The sequence below is a fragment of the Idiotropiscis lumnitzeri genome, chromosome 8 (assembly GCF_059441095.1).
Source record: "Idiotropiscis lumnitzeri isolate Australia: NSW breed Sydney's pygmy pipehorse chromosome 8, RoL_Ilum_1.0, whole genome shotgun sequence".
NCBI classification, from domain to species: Eukaryota; Metazoa; Chordata; class Actinopteri; order Syngnathiformes; family Syngnathidae; genus Idiotropiscis; species Idiotropiscis lumnitzeri.
In genome coordinates this window covers 4,166,495-4,184,581 of record NC_142398.1, presented here as the reverse complement: position 1 = coordinate 4,184,581, position 18,087 = coordinate 4,166,495, and the positions used below count along the sequence as shown (strand labels likewise).

General features: G+C 41.1%; 2 protein-coding genes across 2 annotated transcripts in view; both read left to right on the top strand.

Moving 5' to 3' along the window:
* The first annotated feature begins 206 nt into the window (after nucleotides 1-206).
* LOC148331778 (cytochrome P450 3A40-like) lies at nucleotides 207-8,624 on the top strand. The gene is made up of 13 exons (XM_088302465.1): nucleotides 207-434; nucleotides 1,979-2,072; nucleotides 2,464-2,516; nucleotides 2,632-2,731; nucleotides 3,433-3,546; nucleotides 3,623-3,711; nucleotides 3,776-3,924; nucleotides 4,138-4,265; nucleotides 4,347-4,422; nucleotides 5,061-5,221; nucleotides 7,326-7,552; nucleotides 7,950-8,112; nucleotides 8,488-8,624. Exons 1-13 carry the CDS (start codon nucleotides 373-375, stop codon nucleotides 8,563-8,565), a joined length of 1,494 nt encoding a protein of 497 aa, XP_088158591.1. The 5' UTR covers nucleotides 207-372; the 3' UTR covers nucleotides 8,566-8,624.
* A 2,616-nt stretch (nucleotides 8,625-11,240) lies between these two features.
* foxk1 (forkhead box K1) overlaps nucleotides 11,241-18,087 on the top strand; it is a 29,398-nt gene continuing 22,551 nt past the window's right edge. Inside the window, exons 1-2 of the mRNA XM_088303430.1 lie at nucleotides 11,241-11,867; nucleotides 13,740-13,955. Of these exons, the coding sequence (XP_088159556.1) occupies nucleotides 11,425-11,867; nucleotides 13,740-13,955 (659 nt within the window). The 5' untranslated portion in view covers nucleotides 11,241-11,424. The remainder of the gene's footprint in view (nucleotides 11,868-13,739; nucleotides 13,956-18,087) is intronic.

The window sequence follows — 18,087 nt, the reverse complement described above, 5'->3', positions numbered from 1 at the left end:
CCCGCCCCACACGCACACGCACACACACGCGAACCCCCCCCCGCGCCCACACGCGCGTGCGCACGCACACAAAAAAGCTAATTCAGGCGACACTCATTGTGGCTGTGAAAATCATTGACCAAGGTGCCACTCGATTGGTTCAACTCTCACACACTTGACACACCCTCACCCACATGCAGCACACTATAAACACAGGCTTGAGATAAAAGGTCACTCATGTGGGTGCTTCCTGCACAGCCGCTGCTGGTTGTTGTTGTTGTTGTTGTTGTTGAGCAACGAGATAATTCGGGTCAATTGTAAATCGTTGGGCCCAACACCTCGTGAAGGTGGTTCCTGCAGTTGGGCAGCCGCTGCTGGAGGACAACAAGCAAGATGGACTTGTTTTCAACCACAACGTGGACTCTTCTGGTGCTCCTCGTCACGCTCTTCGTAATGTGAATGACACACACACACACACACGCACACGCGCGCACGCGCACACGCACCCCCCCCCACACACACACACACAAAAACAAACACACGCATGCAAACACACGCGCACGCGCACCCCTACACGCGCACACACACACACAGTCTCTCCAGGCAAAAATGTTGTATTCAAGGACCAGCTCAATTATATAATATATTTGTCATAATAATTCATGCTTTATTGTTCATAATTTAATTATGAAACATCACAGTTTTTAATGTGTATCGAAGATTGTTTGTTTTACTTAATGAGATAATCAGTTAGAGCTAAACTGTTAAATTAATGCAACAAACTACATCTACTATATATATATATATATATATATATATATATATATATATATATACATATATATATATATATATACCACACGTTATAGTGCTTTGGCTTCCTACATTGCCATTGGTAAGGTATTTAAGGTGTATATATATATATATACTGTACTCCACACATCACAGCCGTCAGGCTCACACAAGCTGTTATAATGCATGCAACATTTTTTTCAAAATGGATTGTAAATCCCACCTACCTTCTTGCCAATCTTTATTTTAAGCAAAAGGGTTAAGAAGACAGATCTTTGAAGTGCTTGTGGCAAAGAACACTCGTCGAGACCGGGTTGAAATTCCCTCTTTTGGCCAGAACAAAATTGGTCCATTTACGGTCCCTATTTTTTTGTTTTGGCCACTCAGAAAAATGCTTCCCAGGATGCAAAAAAGGCAATGCAACACAGCGCCGAGGCATTTCGGCAAAAAATGCAAAAACAATGGCGGTTGAGATGGTCACCTGACAATCAGCAAAGTAGTACAATGGTGACTGGTTCTTACAATGTTCAATCGGCCTACCATCCATGCAAACTCCCCACAGGAAGGCTGGGACGCAGGATCAAACCCATTACGTCTGCAATGTGACGCAGACGTGCTAACCAGTCATCCATCTTGCCGTTCTAGTCCAAATATTGAATTAAAAAATATTGGAATTTGACTGATTTTCCAATATTAATTTCACTTTCAGGAAATTAATCAACAATTTCTGGAATTTGAAAACGAACAGTGTAACAAAACCTTTTCTTTTTTTAATAATGAAAGAATTTAGGTTTATTTTGATTATTTGGAATTATTTTAATATTGATTAATCAACTTCTTTAAAGTTGTTTATGCATGTTGTATGTATGCTTTTGGGTTAAAAAAGACATTGCAAAATAGTTGCATTCTACTTTGTCATTCATGGTTATTGTGTTGTTTTTATATCTTCGTTATTGGTGACATGTTTATCTATGTTTTTTTGCTGTTGTTGTTTACATTGTTTTTGTTGTTGTTTGTTTTTTTGGTGGTTTTTTTGCTGTTTGTTGTCGTCGTTAACCTTGTCATTTACCATTTGGTGTTGTCATTGTTGTAACTGTTGTTAACTTCATTGTTAATGTTGTTTTCGTCTTTGGTGGTGTCATTGTTGCCGTTTTTGCCACCAGTGTTTTTTGTTTTCATTGTTGTTGTCATTGTTGTTGTCTTTCAGATATGGCTACTGGCCCTACAACACTTTCAAAAAACTGGGCATCCCGGGTCCCAGGCCGGTGCTGTTTTTTGGAAACATGCTGAACTACTGGAAGGTAGGAAGCCTCTCAATGTTTCTTCAACCACCATGGACGTAAATAAAACCAAAAGAAATCAAAAGGACCACATGTGTTAGGGAGTGACTCACTCTCCAGGCCGTGTTTACGATGCAAGTTCCATTTTGACATGTGACCAAACCCAGAATGCAGGTGAGTCAATGATATCCGCAATGCGAGGCCAAGGGCACTTTGACGTCCCTTTCAGTCAACAGCAGGCGGCAGTACAGGGCAAAATGTGTGCCCCTGAGCGGAATTCTTTTTCAATGGGTGCAATATGAATCAAAATGTCGTGTTTAGCTAGTGGGGCACATACAGCATATTATTGAAAATAAAATGTTTGCCTTGAGTTCCCCTTTAAAGAAGATTATCTCCATGTGTCTGCTTCCAGGGTATAATCCACTTCGACATGGCTTGCCACAAGAAATATGGCAAAATATGGGGGTGCGTGGATACGTCACATAGATGCGCCACGATACGTATCTGAATGCTTGAATTCTGAATTAAAAAATAAAACAAAATTGTGCAAGAGGTACGCCTTTTTTTCGTTCGTGTTCAGCATCTTCGACGGCCGTCAGCCTGTCTTGTGCGTCATGGATCCTGCCATCATCAAGACGGTGCTCATCAAGGAGTGCTACTCACACTTCACCAACCGCAGAGTAAGCGCGCACAAATGCACACACACTCTAACACAAGCACACATGCACACACACTTACACTTACAGACCCACACAAAACTGACAAAAATACAAATAACAACTCAAAAAGCACACGCATACACACGACCACATTAAAATGTGGGGAAAAAAACAACACCACACATGCACAAGCATATGCTTACGCACAAAACACAGAAACTCAAAAAACACACAAATATGCACCAGTGTGGACACACACACAGACACACAGATCAAACAAAAGAAACAAATGTGCACCAAAAAAGAAAAACACACAAGCCCTGGTTAACCAAACAAACAACAAATATTCACACATATAAACCGTACCTCAACACATACACTCAAATTAGTATTGTACCTTTACACACACACACACACACACACACACGTGCCAAAACAAGTGAACAAATTGACACATACCAAGAATTAAAAAAAAAAATCAAATATGAACTTTAACACACACACACAATCTCACATTCAATTACACACGCAGCTACAGAAAAAGAAGGAAATTTCAAACACACACATCCCCACAACACAGACAAAAATACACAGCAAAACATTCAAAAATACTTACAGGCATAAATGTTTCATGCAAACTAAGCTCGAGTCAAGGTTTCGGCCCCTTTTTTGTGGATCAGTCATGATTGATATGCCGACCTAATGTGTGTCTGGTTTTGTAGAACTTCCGTCTGAATGGCCCCCTGTACGATGCCGTCAGCATTGCAGAGGATGAAAACTGGAAGAGAATTCGAAGCATCCTGTCGCCCTCCTTCACCTCTGGACGACTCAAAGAGGCAAAGTCCTTCATACTTATGTCTGCTTGTGTATGTGTGGGCTTTGTTAATTTAACCAGTGCGTGTGCGTGTGCAGATGTTTGTCATCATGAAGCGTCACTCTGCCAACCTGGTGAGCAGCATGAAGAAGAAGGCGGACCTCAGTCAAGCTCTGGACCTTAAGGAGTGAGTGTGCGTCATAACCAAATGTCTTTCGAAAAACAAATCACGATGGCCTTCCGCTCCCCAGCTTCTTCGGTCCGTACAGCATGGACGTGGTGACCAGCACGGCCTTCAGCGTGGACCTGGACTCCATCCACAACCCCACTGACCCGTTTGTCACCAACATCAAGAGGGTCCTCAAGTTCGACTTTTTCAACCCGCTCTTTCTCATTATAGGTGACCCAAAAAACATTACTAGAATAAATCACATAACAAAATGGAGAGAATAAATCACATAACAAAATGGAGAACAACTGAAGGACTGGGAATTCTTCGGTGTTCCCAGGTTTTCACTTTTCTACATTTAGTCTGTCTTCTTTTTCCTTCATTTTTTAATAAATTTGTAAATATAATGCTATAATTATTTTTGGGTTGGGGGGTCGTTGACAGCCTTTTTCCCCTTCCTGGGTCCGTTCTTTGAGAAGATGGAGTTTTCCTTCTTCCCAACCTCTGCCTTTGACTTCTTCTTCACTGCTTTGCAGAAGATCAAATCCAGCCGTGAGAGCAGCGGGCGAGGGGTATGTGGCGGCACACGGGGGTATGGTGTTGAGCAAGGGGTACTGTTGCAAGCGAATGACTTGCTGATGATTTTTCCTCAGAGTCGAGTGGATTTCCTGCAGCTAATGATTGACTCACAGAAGAACGGCAACTCAACCAAAGAGGACAAGAAAAAAGGTGCCTGTGGATTATTTATTTCTATGCTTCTGTCGATTTCTCTTGTGCAAGAGGGTGATTGTCACAATTATGTGGCAACGAGTAATCGCATTCATGAGTACAAATGTCAACGGAACTTTTTATATGCAGTAAATAGACCATCCATTGTTATTCATAAAGGGCACGTCATGCACAAGACAATGTGCGTTACAGTGGTTAAAAACGTTGCAATACGGTGCAATAAATGTTCAAATAACAAAGCAGAGTTTTGAAAATCACAAGAGAGGAACAAAGACAGACAGAAAACAAATAACTCAAATCAATATCAGGGTTATCTGCAGAGTTGTGATCAATAATGTGTATATACATGTAAAGAGTGAATAACAGTGAGCTAAGCATTGACCCTTGCGGGACACCACAAGTGATATCCTTCCTGCTGGTTGCAAAATCTGAAAGGGATACAAAATAATGCAGTAATAATGCTGAAAAAGAGATTTAAAAAATATGGCAGGATTTTTCTGAAAGAAGTGGATGGCTACAAAGAGACAAAATGGGTGAGAATAAAGGAGAAGACTGTCGTGTTCATTGCAGTCCACATGCACACTTTTAGTGATGGAATTGTATTTTGTGTGAATTATTTCTGGACGCTTTTTTGGCAGGTCTGAGCGACCACGAAATTCTCTCTCAAGCCATGATTTTCATATTTGCCGGCTACGAGACCAGCAGCAGCTCTCTCAGCTTCCTGGCGCACAACTTGGCCACCAACCCTCATGTCATGAAAAAGTTGCAGGATGAGGTGGACGCCACCTTTCCCAACAAGGTGACATACAATAAAATGCATGCATGTCTTTGTCTATTATCTAACACTCGCTAAAAAAAAATCTACTTCTCAAATAAAAGTAAAAATGATTTTTAAAAATAATTATTTTATTCGTGCATTTGTTTTAAATGTTTGATTATTTTTCTTCATTTATTTAACATGAGCAAAAACAATGAATATAATTTTGGAGTAAATTTATTTACAATAATATATATTTTATTTACAATTAATGATTATTTAAATAGCTGCCAAAAACACATTTTAATTAATCCCCTTTATTTATTGAAAACAGGTGAAGTCTATTGTATTGTATTCTTTTTCCCATTCATTTTGTATACCTTTTGAAAACTAGTAAAACCTGAACATTTTGTCATCAACTCCACCCAAGAAATAATTGGATCCGAGGCTAGCATCTTGGACCGTGACAATTGGATACATGGTTACACGGTGCCGGTTTTTTGTAATGGGAAGCATCGCGTGTGGGGCTTGACTGCCGTTGTCTTGGATCATAGCCTAAAACTTCTCCTCGCGTCACATTTACAGTGAAGCTCATTCACAGTGTGGCTCTTGGTTTTACCAATGTACAATCAAGTTAAAACTTTTTTTTTCCTGGGCATTTTTACTTTATGACGTGGAATAGAAGGAGCAGATGAATTTGGTGCAGCCTACAGTGTGAGATTTGCAGCAGATCAAAGGTATGAAGGAGCGTTTGGACTTCAGGTGCGGAGACGTTAAGAACATGCCCATTGTTACCTTCCTTGATCAGGTTTGCGTCAGTCTTTTCAGCTGCTAACCGTGGTGAGGGCAAACTGACAGGAACCAGCGGGGTGAATATTACAACACAGAAGACGGTCAATTTGCTTTTTATTATCTACCATTCTCTTTTTATACAAAAACACCGCCTTCTTCCGGGTCCTTCCTCCCGCCCCCAACGCACGTCACACGCCACCTTACTGTCCCAGGCTAAGCCTGCAACACCATGCTCGTAGAACAACAAGCCCATGACATCCTCACCTAAGACCTGCTGAATTAATGCCAACCACGTTCCATGACCAGTAAAGCCTGTTCTTAATCTTAAAACAAAATAATTATAGATTTTTTTCCAGATTATTTATTTATATTTATTTATTCACTTATTCGACACGATCTAAATTAAACACCAGACAAAAAGCAGTATTTGAGAAACACCAGCAAAAAATTGCTGCATTAAAAATATTAATGTTTTATATATATGCAAATTATTTTTTAAGTAAACCAAACTGAGTTAACTGAGTTAAAATATTTAACTGAGTTAATTTTTTGGGGATCAATCACCTGAGTTAATGCTTTAATTTTGACAGCCCTAATATATATATATATATATATATATATATATATATATATATATATATATACACTTTTCTAGTTTGTGAATTTGTTTGTGTCAGAATCTTTAAGTTAGTATATCTTGAAAAAGAATTAAATATGTCTGGTATGATAGTGATTGAGGGGCGGCACGGTGGCCCGAATGGATAGTACGACGGCCCCACAGTGACACACAGTAGAGATTGTGGGTTCGATCCCGGCTACGGCCTTCCTGTGTGGAGTTTGCATATTCTCCCTGTGTCTGTGTGGGTTTCCTCTGGGTACTCCGGTTTCCTCCCACATTCCAAAAACATACATGGATACTCTAAATTGCCCCTAGGTGTGAGTGTGAGCGTGGATGGTTGTTCGTCAACATGTGCCCTGCGAATGGCTGGCAACCAGTTCAGGGTGTCCCCCGCCTACTGCCCGAAGATAGCTGGGATAGGCTCCAGCACCCCCCGCGACCCTAATGAGGAGAAGCGGTACAGATAATGGATGGATGGATGATCGTGATTAAAACAGCAGGAGAAATAATAATGCATTTTATGCTGCACTTGTTTTCACTCATCTTCTTTACGAAGTGTTCATTTGTGAACCACTTGTCTGACCTCAAGTCACCGACACAATAAATGTAGTCATAATCGTATGACAATAAAGACTTTTTCTAACAATAAATTGTAATATTGCAAGCATAATTATTGTGAAGAAAAAGTTAACATCGTATGGGAAAGAGTGTCAAAAGTTTGAATTTTTTTGGCAGGCTGCCGTGCAGTACCAGGAGCTAATGGAGATGGACTACTTGGACATGGTGATCAACGAGTCGCTTCGCCTGTACCCCATCGTCCAGCGTTTGGAGCGTGTGGCCAAGGCCAGCATTGAGGTCAACGGTGTGGTCATCCCCAAGGACATAACCGTCATGGTGCCGACCTGGCCACTGCACCGTGACCCTGACCTTTGGCCCCAACCCGAAAAGTTCAAACCGGAGAGGTAAAAAAATCAAGTTATTTGGGACAACTACAATGGTAATGTCAGTGAATTATTTCATTAAAAAGTCGTAATCTTACAAGAATAAATTTCTATCTTCCGGAATAGTTGTATTTCGCCAACAAATCGTAATATTGCGAGATATGATTTAAATATGACTTTTGAATAAAGTTGCCTTTTGTGACTTTTGAAAAAAGTTGTTTTTGTACAGAAAAAGTCTTTACATAAATCAGGATTTTTTTTTTTATTTACGGTATAATTTGGGAGTAAATAACGTGATTGTGGAACAGTCTTTCTTCTTCACAAAAAGTCCTATTACAGGAATAAAATTCTAATATTACAAGAATTATGTTTATTATGAGAATTATTTTCAGTTTGTGTGTTGTGTTGTTTTTTTCAGGTTCAGTAAGGAAAACAAAGACTTGCTTGACCCGTACACGTACTTGCCATTCGGCGCTGGTCCTCGCAACTGCATTGGGATGCGCTTTGCCATGGTCAGCATGAAGCTGGCTATCGTGGAGATCCTGCAGCGCTACAGTTTTTGCATGTGCGACGAAACCGAGGTGAGAATGTGAGACTTCATCTGTTTTTTTTTTATGGATGCATTAGATGGGTCACCTATGCCTGGACAATGAACAGACAGCACCTTACACAAACTTTGTTCTTGTAACGTTGCAAAAGAGAAACAAAAAATACACATTTGACAGTTAAACCACAGTGCCATCTGTTGTCTCAGGTCGGCCACTGCTCCTCATGAAAAAAAAAGCAGGTATCGGTTTTGAGACAACAATCTGCAGCAAATGTTCTCTACCATTCGAATTTAGTCACACAGAGACTTTATCTTTTGCTTTATTTTTTACCTGTTCAAATCTCAATTGTCAAAATCCGCTCACACCCGCTTTGTTGCCGCCTTGTCATACCTTACATTTTATCACCAGGTGCCCATCGAGATGGATGTGCAGGGCCTGCTGATGCCCAAGAGACCCATCAAACTGAAGTTGGAGCCGCGCTCGTGAGGCTCAAGGAAGTAGCAAACGGAAAATGATTGCTGCAAAATAAAGAACATGCTCAGTGACATACAGTAGAAAATCCTAATTGTGCAAACATTAAATGGCAACAGAGTTTTTAGTTTAATAGTGAGGCATCATCGTAAAAAATACATTTAGAAAAATGAAAAGAAATGGCCAGAGTGGCCCTAAAATGGCTGCTTTGAATCTCAATGGCAGATTTCCTGTTTTGTTTTTTCTTTTTTGTTTATTTTTTTTTTTTTTATAGCGTCGGGGATCATTACTTCCTAGGACTTTTTTGTGGGTCTTCACATAACAGGACTTGTCTATCAAATTTCATGTTGGGTCAGGATAAGATACATGGATAAAGACCAGTTTTGGAGGCTGACTTTTAAATGAAAAGTGCCCTGAATCAGCCTAAAATGGCCGCTTTAAAACCAAATGTGGCAGACTTCCCGTGATTACAAACGCGCCATTTGGAGACTTTGAATATTTTAACATCACAAAACATGGTGACAATGCACAAATTATAGACAGCATATATCCGTCCAAATGCAAAAACACACAAACAAAAACGGGCGCCGATAGGAAAGAATGTAGATCTACCTAATGAAGGGTCCGTCCCAACAGCATCCTCGCGTGGCCGTTCTACGTTTCGCTCCTGATCCTGAGTGTGATCCATTTCTCCGCGTTTTGTGGCCATCTTGTTCTTTCCATGTTTATAAACAGACTAGTGATAACAAAAAGAAAGAGGAGGGTAAACGAGATGGGGGCGGCGCCAGGCAGCTTCTTTTGCACACGCCATATGTTCTGAGCCCTGTGATTGGATGACGGCCAGGCGAACACTTTCATTTCTTCCAAGCTTATACTGGAGAAAACATGGACGTGACTTAAGTACCATGGTGACATACTTACTCTATTACTTTTATACAGCACTCACTTCTTGCCATGAGGTGTCAGCGAGTTAAAGTTTTACGCTGTTTGTCCGGGCCTTTTGTTTTCTTTTGCCATTTTTCACCCGAGCATCTTCAAACATTGTTGCCAAAACGCACTTGTCTGCTTTACAGATGGCACTGTAGAATTTGTGTCTCACAATTTATTTCCCTCTGGAAGAAAGCTGTTGTTTGCGTAGTTGGCTGGTTTACGAGGAGTACATAAAAGCAGCACCAGTCAGCGTCCTCCTGAGGCATGAGAAAGGTTGAGAGAAAAGCAAAATCTCCAAAGAAAATTACTAAAATAGTAGGAGAAAAATCTCAGGAAAATTCCAAAATATGTTAAATGAAAAATACACAAACATTAGACATAACTAGGGACACACAAATGTAGAATCAAAATTACAAAAATATTTTTCCAAAATTCTAGAAGAAAAATACACAAGCATTACCCCCAAATAGAGAAAAATCAAATATCAAATGAAATTTATAGGATCAGATGAATAATACACAAACATTAGACCAAAATAAAGACAATAAATATCAAATACAAATGTTTCCCAAAAACATTACATGAAAAATATACAAACATTAAACCAAAATATAGAGAGAAAATATAGAAAAACAAGAAAACCAAAACAAAATTATTTGACAAAATTCATCCATCGATTAGTTAAGCTTTTTAACTAATTCATCGCAAACAAACCCTGTAATTAATTGCGATTAATCACATTTTTTTCAACTACTATTTGTTTTTTGATGCTTGTAACAGTTATTTACTTGAATAATATATTATAATAAATGTAAAATAACCAGATGTGAAGTGTATTTTGAATCAAAGAATGTTCTAATAGCTTTCTTTGATTCTTGGATATGATCTAAATGGAGTAATCTTTTCAGGAACCTTTCATAAAAACAATTCTTGAAACTTAAACAGTACATTTAGTTGTAAGCACCACACTCCAGCAGTGTTGGTTTTCAAGGCCCAGTGGCAACTTAAGCAGGGATGTTTTGTTCTGAGATGATGTGTTAAAGAACCCAATATGGTACAGTATTTGAATTTGCTTTGCAAGATATGCATATTAATTTTTGAAGTAAATAAAACTGAGGTAACTCAGTTAAAATATTTAATTGCGTTATTTTTTTATATTATTATTTTTTATTAATCTTGCCTTAATGCTTTAATTTTGACAGCCGTAATATATATTTACGGCACAGTGGATGACTGTTTAGCATGATGGTCTCAAATTTCAGAGGTACAGTGTGCGATTCCGGCTCCGGGCTGTGTGGAGTTTGCATGTTCTCCTGCGTGGGTTTTCTCCGGGTACTCCGGTTTCCTCCCACATTCAAACAACATGCATGGTAGGTTAATTGAACACTCCAAATTTTGCCCATGAGGGATTGTGAATGTGAATGGTTGTTCGTCTGTGTGCCCTGCAATTGGCTGGCAACTAGTTCAGTGCCGCAGATTGAGAGAGTAAGTGGAGCATGTGATGCTGCAATGTCCATCGTATGCAGCAGTTAGGGAGGTGATGGCTGCGCCTCTGTAGAGGTTGTTGGGACTTGGTGCTTCACTAGAAGAGAGGGGAAGGGTGGTTTTGCAGGTTTTGACAAACACTGGCGTGTGTCCGACAATTTAACACGAGTTAGAGTTGGTCTTGTAAGTCATCTGACCTGTGGAGGGCGGCAGTGCACTTGGTATGCCTAGACTGCCGGTAAGAATAAAAAGAAGAAAAGGACTTACGTAGCTTACGAGGAGTACCTGAACGCAGCACAAGTCCGCTTCCTCAGGAGACTCCATCCCGGTTCTTTCCCGCTTCCCGGACTCCATGTTGTTCCGTCATCCCCAGCGAACAAGTGCCCCGGCCCTAAACTCTCACGTTGCAACTCTGTGTGCGAAGTGCCTGTGGAAGTGTTTGACCCCCCACAAAACAACATGGCAGACTACCGGGACGACACCGGAGCACGGGCACTGCTCGCCTTGCAGTCGGCGCCATGCAGCCCTGTGCGAGTGGCGGTCACCTCGCACGCCTTCCACCACCAGCGGTCGCTCGCCTTCCTCAGTCCGCCGCTGACAGAAGCCGCCGCCGGGATGCACCCCACTCGCCTGGCGTCTCCTCTCCCCCAGGCCCTGGCCAGACTCGAGGGCCGGGACTTTGAATTTGTCATGCGCCAAAGGACGGTCACCATCGGCCGGAACTCGTCCCACGGCTCTGTGGACATCAACATGGGCCATTCGAGCTTTATCTCGCGGCGGCATCTGCAGCTCGGCTATGACGAGGCGAGCGGCTTCTCGCTGCGGTGCCTGGGCAAGAACGGCGTGTTCGTGGACGGGGTGTTCCAGCGGAGAGGAGCGCCGCCGTTGCCGCTACCCCGACAGTGAGCTCCACCTGTAGCCTGTTAGCTTAGCGTCCGAGGCAGATAAACGTGATCGTCTTTTTCAAATGACATTTCCGTACATTTTCATTGATATCTACATTAAAATAGGGGTACTCTTTACATTTTTAGTTAATTTTTTAAATATTTTTCTTTTTTTTTTCTCGGGAGTTACGTCCTGTCAGTTTATCTAATTCAAAACAAACGCAGATACAAAGTTTACACAATTAAGACTTTAGGCTTAAATTAATTTATTTTTTTTGGTTAGGATTGAAATGTTACTTAATATTATTTTTCAGAGTTATTTATTTGTTATTAGTAGTTCTAGAACAGTTCCAAATTGTTTCCCCCACTTCTTTCTAAGCAAGTGAACGAACTTAAGCTAAGCTAGTTATCTTTGGAAACTACTGACTCCGTCTTAATTTAGCCGCGTTGTTTTAGTGAAAGTAACAATATTTTTAGTGTCTTCCGTAGCCACCCTGTGATTACGTATTGAAGTATTTAAAGTGCAAAGTGGGGCATTTGTTGCTGTGTAACTTAATAGCGTCAAGAGCTTTATTCGGTACTTAACCGACATGTTACTGTCAATGTAAACAAACGCACCCCTGCGAAGTCCACACGAGGCTCCCTAGCGGGGAGTTGCGTTTGTTCTGTAGTTGAAAGGCTCGTTCGGTGTAAACTTTGTTGCTCACCGTTGAATACGCGTTTGCTTGAGGTTGTACCCAGAGTGGTGGTGGTTCGTGGTTACTTTGTTTAGCGACCACAAACACGTTTAGAGTGTTCGCTGTGTTGTGATTATCAATCAGCCTGCTGGAGCGCGGTGGGGCGGGAATCGAAGTGGGTGGGGCGGGCGTTGCTCGTCTCTGATTGGCCGTTTGCAAGACTTTGGGCGGCTGGTCCTGGAAGTCGAATGTGGAATGACAAGAAACCACCAGACCAACACGTCCATGCTGTCGGGCAACTTTGAGCATTTAATTAATCATTTTGTGTTTATTTATTTCATTAAATAAATGAAATATTAAATACTTCAATGAGAAGTGATTAAACACATTCAAATTATATGGAAAGAATGGCTAAATTAATGCAACAAATAATATAATAGCAATAATAATGCTATGATGATATGCATTATTATTAAGTTTTAATCCTACTGCTCTGGTTGAAGCACGAGGCACTACTAGTGAAAAGGACTCCTAATAGCCACAATTTGGAATAACATGACATTAGAAATAAAGCTTTTGGCTCATTATGGCCTTATGGAACAGTCTTTTGTTTATTGCATCAGCTGAGATGTCATGAGTTGTGCAGCTCTTAACAGTAGGGTTCAGTGTGTAACTCCGTTCTTCTCAGTGTTTGGACAAGCCGTGGTGTGCACGCTTTTCTTATTTGTTGTGAAAAGAACTGAGAGATTGGGGTTTTGTGCCTGCTTTGTTTCTTGAGTTTGCAGGACTGAGAGAAACAAATGAGTTTTAGGACAAATTTCACCTTTAATTCTCAGTGTAATGGAGATTGGTTTCGGGAGAGGGCCGCGTATGTGATTTATTCAGTCGCTGACTCCCCCACAAAAGAAGAAAAAAAACCCCACTCAAAAAATAAAAACATCAGAAATTACTTTAGTCTTATAAAATAACACTCAAGTACTAAAAAAATATGAAACTTGTGCATCATAGAGATATGAAATATGTGTTAACTCTACCATCCATCCATCCATCCATCCATCCATCTCTTTCATAATTAGATAATAATATATACACAATTTCTACTCACAAAACCACAATATCCCACTGTACAACTCTAAAGTTGTTTTTTTTTTTCTTAAATTAATCATGTTGTGAAATGATAACTAACAACCGCCCTTATCTTTACCTCCCACAGGTGCGTGTTCCGCTTTCCCAGCACGGTCATCAAGATCCAGTTTGCGTCACTCGTCGTCCCTGATGGGCAGCGGGAAAAGGAGGCACCCTCACCTCCAATGCGCCCGCTTTTGCCTCACATCTCCCCGCTCAAGATCAGCATTCCCACCGCACAGCAGCACGAAGAGCACATCAGGGCCTTCGGCTCGCCACTGCCGTCGCCCACGGGCACACTCAGGTACACGCACGTGCACACACGCAAACTTGCGTAAAAATAAACACCACGGTGTGTTGGAGCACTAACACATATGCTCGGAATCCTGGTCAAACCATTGTTTCCTGTTAAAAACGCATGTCATTAAAAAGGTGATTGCATGTATGGATTGAAAAAAAACAAAAACAAACAAACAAAAAAAGCTTGTCATATATGGAAATAAATGAAGTAAGTCTTGTAAAAATTAATTAAAGGTACCAAAGTAAGAAAAAAGATGCACTTTTTGGGAAAAAGAAATTCTCGGATTTAAAGATAACTAAATCAATGTTTCATGTTGCAATTGTTACTTTAAAAAAACTTTTCTGATAGAAAAAGTCAAAAGAAATAAATGAAAAATTAAAAAAAAATTAAAGTTAAAATACAAAATGTATTAAAAATGTACAAAAAGAGTAGTAAAAAAAGTACAAAAAAAGCTTCATATTAGATTGTAAAGATATTACCAAAATAAAAAATACATGGGGCAAGACAGGAACAGTTTTTCTCCGTCTCTTTCTGCACCCTTCTCACACCCGCCCGTCTGCTCGTCGCGTGATGCATTCATAAAACTTGGAAATAACACAGCTCAGCAAAACACAATCGTTACCACAACATCATACATATCCCAGTATGTTCCAATATATTTTTTAGCACTGTAAATTAGTATATTCTAACGACCTAAGTAGATTAGGTTTTATTGTTGGGTGATGCTGTTAATGGGTTCTGGCAAATAGTGTTGTGTTAGTTTGAGTGGTGAGATTTCTGACTTCATAAACCCAACACTCGTTGCGTGGTTGCGAGTTAGCACTTGTGCTCTCTCTGTTTCGATGTAAATTCACAGGTATACAAAAATTCTGTTTTGGTTTTTAAAAAATGTGAGTTCGCTGACTAAAGCACAGTAGACACTACAATATGTTTGCATACCACAAATGGACATCGAGGTGGCGATCTAGGACATCGAGGTGGCGATCTATCAGACACACACAGTAGCATGTGCGTGCTAACTACAGCTAGCTTCCAGACATGACAGTCCTTGTCATAAATTAAATCGGGCATCACCCTCAGCGCGCTTCCTTTTTAAGTGCTCGTTTATCACAGCTGTGCTGCTATTAAAGGGAGGTTTCCATCCTATTAAGCAATTGCGTGCAACTATGCAGTTTGTATACAGCAGAGCAATAAGCGAGCGGCCCTGCTTAACATGGCGTGGGAATTGATTCTTTTATTTTTTTATATCGATGCATATTTTAAGCAGTTCATGTTGATATTTATTAGATTTTCGATGACTTGATGAATCCTAGCTTAAATATTATTTAAGTTAAAAAAAATAATGAATTTTTAAAAGTACAAATGTAACAATTTAACCATAAACGCCTCAATTAAAATAAATGCTATGAGTAAAATTGATAAAACATAATAACAAAAAAAATATTTCCATCCATCCATTATCTGTTCCGGTTCTCCTCACAAGAGTCGCGGGCGCTTTGGACCTATGCCAGCTGTCTTCGGGTAGGAGACGGGGCACACCCTGGACTGGTTGCAGGGCACACCTAGACAAACAATCATCCACGCTTCCAAACACACCGAGGGTCAATTCAGGGTGTCCAATCAACCTATCATGCATGTTTTTGGAATGTGGGAGAAAAGCGGAGTACCTGGAGAAAACCCACACAGGCACGGGGAGAACATGAAAACTCCACTCAGGAAGGCCGGAGGCAGAACCGAACCCTACAACTCTGAGATGTGAGGCCATCGTGCTGAGCAGTTGACCGCCGTGCCGCCCAAATTATTTACAGTATATAGTAAATACAGTCTTGACCTGGCTGATAGTTTTCTTTTGTGTAACAATAGAAACATCATAATAAAACCACAATTGTGGCTCCCAAAATTAAAATATGACAAAATAACTTCAAGAAAAAAATTAAAGTTTGATTCTAACATGATTGAAATAACAATCATTTCCATCATAATCCATATTGACACAGCAAAAAGTTGTTTCAATTAATAAAGTGTAAAAAAATGGAAAAAGTGTGGACGTATGAATTGTTGGGACTATACTCTTGGTGGTTTCTTGAGTTGCGTGTCCATCCATAGATGAACGCGTACATTCGTGCAATTTGTGGACATGCAGCCTATTCAAAGTGCAGCCTGACATGTGAGCGCTCACAGGACTTTGCAGTCACGCGTGTGTACGAGTGTGTGTGTGCGTGTGCGTATTTATATCTATACGTGTGTGTGTGTGTGAGTAATGTTGACATGTGCTCATTCAAGTCTCACACATAGCTTTCCCCCTCTCGGTTGCACATTAACTGCGGGTGTTGGCAAGAGCACCTACTTGTGGTGCTGTCGTGTCACTGCAGCGCTTCGTCTGCTTGTGCATGCCTTATATGGCAGGGCTGCAGCTACACGCCGCCTGATTGGTAGAGGAGAAGATTGTTTTGCTTTGAAGACCGTTTTTTTTATAAGACATCCACTTGTGGTTTCCTCTACTTGCCCTTTACCAACGCGCGCACACACACCCCCACGCACCCACACGCACGCGGACACACACACGGACACGCACGAGTGTGTGCGCGCGCGTGTGGGTGCACGTGTGGGTGCGTGTGCGTGCGGGGGTGTGTGCGTGTGTGTGTGTGTGTGTGTATAATCAGAGGATTAGACTTTTCAGGGGTGCCCAGCCCCCCAACTTAATGTCAAGGATACTGCACAGTATTTTTCAATGAACATGTTTTGTCTCCAAAAATAAAACTTTATTCTCATAGATCTCAAATTTCCCCATTGTGGGACTAATAAAGGACATCTTTATCTTTATCTTTATCTTTATCATCCAGCTAGTGTTGGAGTTGAGTCACCGTGGAAATGAGAAGTAGTTAGTAAAGCAACCTTTAAAAGCCAAACTTACTCCAATGCGTGTTCGTTTTTTTGTACTCAAGATAAAAAGGGTCAAATAAAGACTCAACAACTGATTAGAGTTCCGATATTTAGTTTCTTCAATTTCTGCAGTTCAGGAAATAGTACAAAGACAGATATCTGGGCGGCTTTTTCTTAATCTTACGAGAAACTGCACTCGGGCGAGCACGGTCGAAAAATGCGCGCCATCTTTCAGCCCAGCTTCAGTTTTTATAGGAGTTTTTTTATGTCAAGGGTAATGTAGGTTGAATCGGTCGTCCTCGCTCCCTCCCACGGCACGGGTCCACGTCCAAGGGAAGGTCCTCCCCAGGTTAGTCATCGTCTCGATAGTTGATTCCCGTCTGGTCCCCAAGACTGGGACGCCAAGGCTGGCCTTCTCCGGCGGGCAGTCTCTCCATCTCTCTACCCGCTGGCATTCCTCTGTAATCTGGTCGGTGTGCATGTGTGTGTGTGTATGTGCATGTGTATATGCAGGTGCGTGTGTATGTGTGTGTGCATGTGAATGTGTGTGAGTATGTGCACGTGTATGTGCAGGTGTATTTATATGTGCCTGTGTATGTGTTAGGGCTGGGCGATAAACCGAAAATTTACCGTTACCGAAATTTAATACACTGACCGACATCATTTTGCACATGTCGGTAAATTCGGTGTTTAAAAAAAAAAAAGAAGTGTTGTCTGTCTGCGGCTATGTTGATGCCCCTTTAAGACGGCTACAGCGGCTGTAGTCACGTGACTCCACCCAGCTGAACCAAAAAAAAAAAAAAAGGAAAACAGACGCGGTCGTAACTGGCGATTCAAATCAAGAAGCGGCTGACACGGCTGAAGACGAAGTAACGTTAGTTGAAATTGTTCCTGTCGCGCTTGTCCCGAAAAGAAATTCGACATCTGTCGTTTGGAAATGTTTTGGGTTCCATAAACCGATGTTTGAGCAAAAGAACATGAACTACACAGTGCGCCGTAAGCACCCAAAATAGCGGGTCCAACCTTTTCTTTTTCACCTCCCACAAGATAACCATGCTGTGCTGAAAGTTCAAAGTGAGAAGCAAGGTTCGACCAGTGACAACAGCCCATAACGGAGGCGACACCATACGAGAGAACGTCTCAGAGGTGGACGCGATAGCCTAGCACATAGCTAAAGATTTAGCTCCTCTAGTTACAGTGGAGCGGACAGGATTTAAACGCCTCATGAAAGTAGCCGACAAGAGGTACGCAT

Excerpts from the sequence above, each read along its gene's own strand:
- LOC148331778 (XM_088302465.1), top strand. The coding sequence starts at position 373 with ATGGACTTGTTTTCAACCACAACGTGGACTCTTCTGGTGCTCCTCGTC. Across the intron at positions 3,712-3,775 it reads CAAGCTCTGGACCTTAAGGA|CTTCTTCGGTCCGTACAGCA; the intron begins GTGAGTGTGCGT and ends TCCGCTCCCCAG. Across the intron at positions 8,113-8,487 it reads GCATGTGCGACGAAACCGAG|GTGCCCATCGAGATGGATGT; the intron begins GTGAGAATGTGA and ends TTTTATCACCAG.